The following is a 3,308-nucleotide window of genomic DNA, read 5'->3' as shown; positions in this document are numbered from 1 at the left end:
AACTGCTGACGACAGTAATCCACTGCTGCTCAGTGCAGCTTGAGGACATGAGCTCACCTGTGATTCTGAGGACTCATGATTTGTTCACACAGTAAAACGCTTGATTTTCACTTTAATGTTCACCAGTTACCAACATGTCAGATTATTTTAACATCTACCCTTGGTGTTTCACGCGCTAACACTTGATCCTCAACTTTAACAGACTGCACCTGTCTTTGTAGTCTAGGTCAGCTGGCTTCAATGGCTGGAATTGACGGGTCAGATTTCCAGCCTCTGGGAAGACCTCAGCTCTCCTCTACAGTCGGACCACATTTGGATGGAGCAGCGTTACTGACTCAGGGCGACTGTGTGGATGTTACGGCAAAGACGGATGCTGCGTCTTTGGTAAGTATGTGCAAAACGATTACTGGGGAATGTTTTCAGACGCAATTTTCTTGTCTTTTACCAACATGGAGAGTGTCAGTTTCATGTTTGCATGTACTTTGTGTGTATGCATGCAGCTTTAAAACACTCTACGTGACTCAATAAGACCACAAATCAACATGCAATGAATGCTTTGTTGTTAAAGAAAGAAATGTGCCTTAAATACTTCAGTTGGACATCTGAGCTGTAATACTGCAGAACCACATCAAGTAGACCTGTTGCGCACCAGCTCTGAGTTCAATGGTTTACATATGTCCACAAATTTATTCAAGGATTCAAGGAGCTTTATTTGTCATGGCAGCTCACATTCACATGTTAGTGGTACAAAATTTGTACTCAGGTCCCGTTTTTTTTTTTTTTTTAATTTAAGAAAAAGCCTAATAAATAGTTGATACAATAAAACAAGAGCAAAATATAAGTGAAAGAAAAAAAAACAGCAATAAGTGTAGTAGAAAATTATAAACATTAAGAGCAGAAAGCCACAATTAGTTGTTTAGGACAAAATTATTCAAACCCTTCCATTAGAGAAAAGGCAAAATTCACAATAGTCACTCAAACAATTCATTCTTAACTTATTCTGTTAACGTCTGTTGCTTGCAGTTCCATTCGCCATTTATCCCTATCGAGGGCATCATCAGGGGTTAGCCCCCAGTGCACTAGGTCCCCTGACACCAGCGCCTCCCATGTTTTCCTGGGTCTCCCCCTAAACCATCACTACGTACATCCATAAGTTTGTTGGAGCAAAGATTTTATGGCTGGATGCCAGAAGTCTGACTGAGACTTACAGAAAACACTGGGTTGCAGTGATTGGCTCAAAGGGTTGTTCAGCTAGATATTAGTTTATAGGTCCCATCATGCTTGTTTGCTTTTCTTTTTTCTTTTTTTAATATTTCTGTTGAACCACAATTCAAAAGCAATGCCATGATGTTCATTGAATTTTTATATATTATTACTTTTGTCAATTCAGTGGCAGCTGTTTTTTTTTTTTTTTTTTTGCTTCTTTCATGGGAGGGTTTGAATAAATCTGAGGATGACTGAATATTTTTGAAGTCACAAAGTTCACTTACTCAGAACATCCATGAGTCGGAGGCTCCCGCAATGAAACATGTTGCAACTCAGAGAACCTGGTTTACGCAAACAACCTCAATTTTGCTGACATTATCACGTCTTTGGTTGTCATTTGGGGCTGCAAGGTGGCTCGGTGGTTAGCATCGTTGCCTCGCAGCTAGGAGGTTGCCAGTTCACGAGGACACCCGGGAGCTTGCATGTTCTCCCCGTGCAGCGCGGGTTCTCTCCGGGTTCTCCAGCTTCCTCCCACACAGTCAATCAATCAATCAATCAAATTTTATTTGTATAGCGCTTTTCATGTGCAACAACAACGCAAAGTGCTTTACAACATTTAAAACCAACAAAGCATTTAAAAACTATTACAACATTTTAAAAAAATAAAATAAACCCGTCCCTCCCTCCCACCCTCCATGCATACACATACAACAAATGAAGTCGCGCACACACAGACACACTCACCACGAGACTAAAAGAGGCATGGCATAGCACTGAGGGATTGTGGGAAACGCTACCATTGGGGCCGTCCACACCAGGAGGAGTTGCAGACCATGACTACTGGGGGCGCCAGCGCCCGGACCCCCGACCTGGCAGACGGGGGGGTCCCCACAACGAGGTGGGGAGCCCCCCCAACCAGCCGGCCGAGAGGACCTGCAGACAGCACCCCCAGTAACAGTCCACACATGTTGAGGTTAACTGGTGATTCTAGGTTGTCCGTGGGTGTGAATGTGAGTGTGCTTGGTTGTCGGTTTCTAAGTGTAGCTGTGATAGACTGGTGACCTGTCCAGGATATCCTCTGCTTTCACCCTGAGTCAGCTGGAATGGCCTCCAGCTCCCCCATGACCCTAGTGAGGATTAAGTGGCATATAGATGCAGAACTCCATGAATAGGAGTCACCCGTAGTGACACATGTTGCGACACCTGGTTACGCAAACAACCTCAGCTTTGCTGACATTATCATGACTTCCGTTGTCATTTGACTGTATAACAATAGCTTCGTAGCATTAATCGCATCATTTGTCCATTACTGCATTTTTCTCTTTAAATTCTGTTGTTTAGGTGAGCAGCGTCCTGCCTGCTCCCCACGGTGGACCACTGGACACCACAGCTCCCAGATCTCCGTCCACTGTCTGGACAGCATTGCGTAAAGACGGGCTGCTGGATGTGACCGTCACTCAGGCTTCAGGCGGAGAACAACAGCTAGGTCGATATTCAAAGCCTGTGTCCCCGCGTGACTCAGGTTCTGAGCGCAGTTTCCGTAGCCACAAGTCCTTTGATAATAATTCCTTTGGTAAAACCTTCCAGGCTCAACCAAGCCACCCCAAAAGCAACAGCAGCTCTCACAGAAGCGACAGTCCCCACGGATACAGCTTCAACAACAGCTACAGTCGCGCTTCGCCTAGCAACGGGTCTCATGGCGGTTCGTCTGTGAGCGTTAGTGACATTATAAGTGACAAGGCAGAGTCTGTGGAGTCAGTAGGGTTAAGGAACAGGGGAAAGGGAAGGTCAGTAAGTCAGTCAGGGTCAGAGGTGGTGGAGAGGAACGCCAGTCCTCATAGGGGTGTTCTGGAGCAGCTCGGGTCTCTGTCGGATGATGAGTCCTTCTGACCAGAGAAAAATGAAGAGCTGTGTCTGTTCTCAGTGCGTTTTACGTAAAGTTCCCGTCATTTTTTGATGTTGTTGATCAGATTTTTTAACTTATTTTTAAACCTTTGGAAGACAAAACACCAGAATTCTTATATTTTCGATACCAGTTATTTCATTTAGGAAAAGTCAATTAGAAATGTATGAAAGCCAAAAGAGACGTATGTCTCACGATG

General features: G+C 44.6%; 1 protein-coding gene across 1 annotated transcript in view; it reads left to right on the top strand.

The window, feature by feature from the left end:
* cep78 (centrosomal protein 78) overlaps positions 1 to 3,286 on the top strand; it is a 16,839-nt gene extending 13,553 nt beyond the window's left edge. Inside the window, exons 15-16 of the mRNA XM_008294065.1 lie at positions 222 to 384; positions 2,548 to 3,286. Coding sequence (XP_008292287.1) covers positions 222 to 384; positions 2,548 to 3,096 — 712 coding nt within the window. The 3' untranslated portion in view covers positions 3,097 to 3,286. The remainder of the gene's footprint in view (positions 1 to 221; positions 385 to 2,547) is intronic.
* Positions 3,287 to 3,308: the final 22 nt, after the last annotated feature.

Source organism: Stegastes partitus, unplaced genomic scaffold (genome assembly GCF_000690725.1).
Source record: "Stegastes partitus isolate 25-593 unplaced genomic scaffold, Stegastes_partitus-1.0.2 Scaffold935, whole genome shotgun sequence".
NCBI classification, from domain to species: domain Eukaryota; kingdom Metazoa; phylum Chordata; class Actinopteri; family Pomacentridae; genus Stegastes; species Stegastes partitus.
Note: the sequence above shows the minus strand (reverse complement) of the source record. Positions and strands in the feature narration are given on the sequence as shown.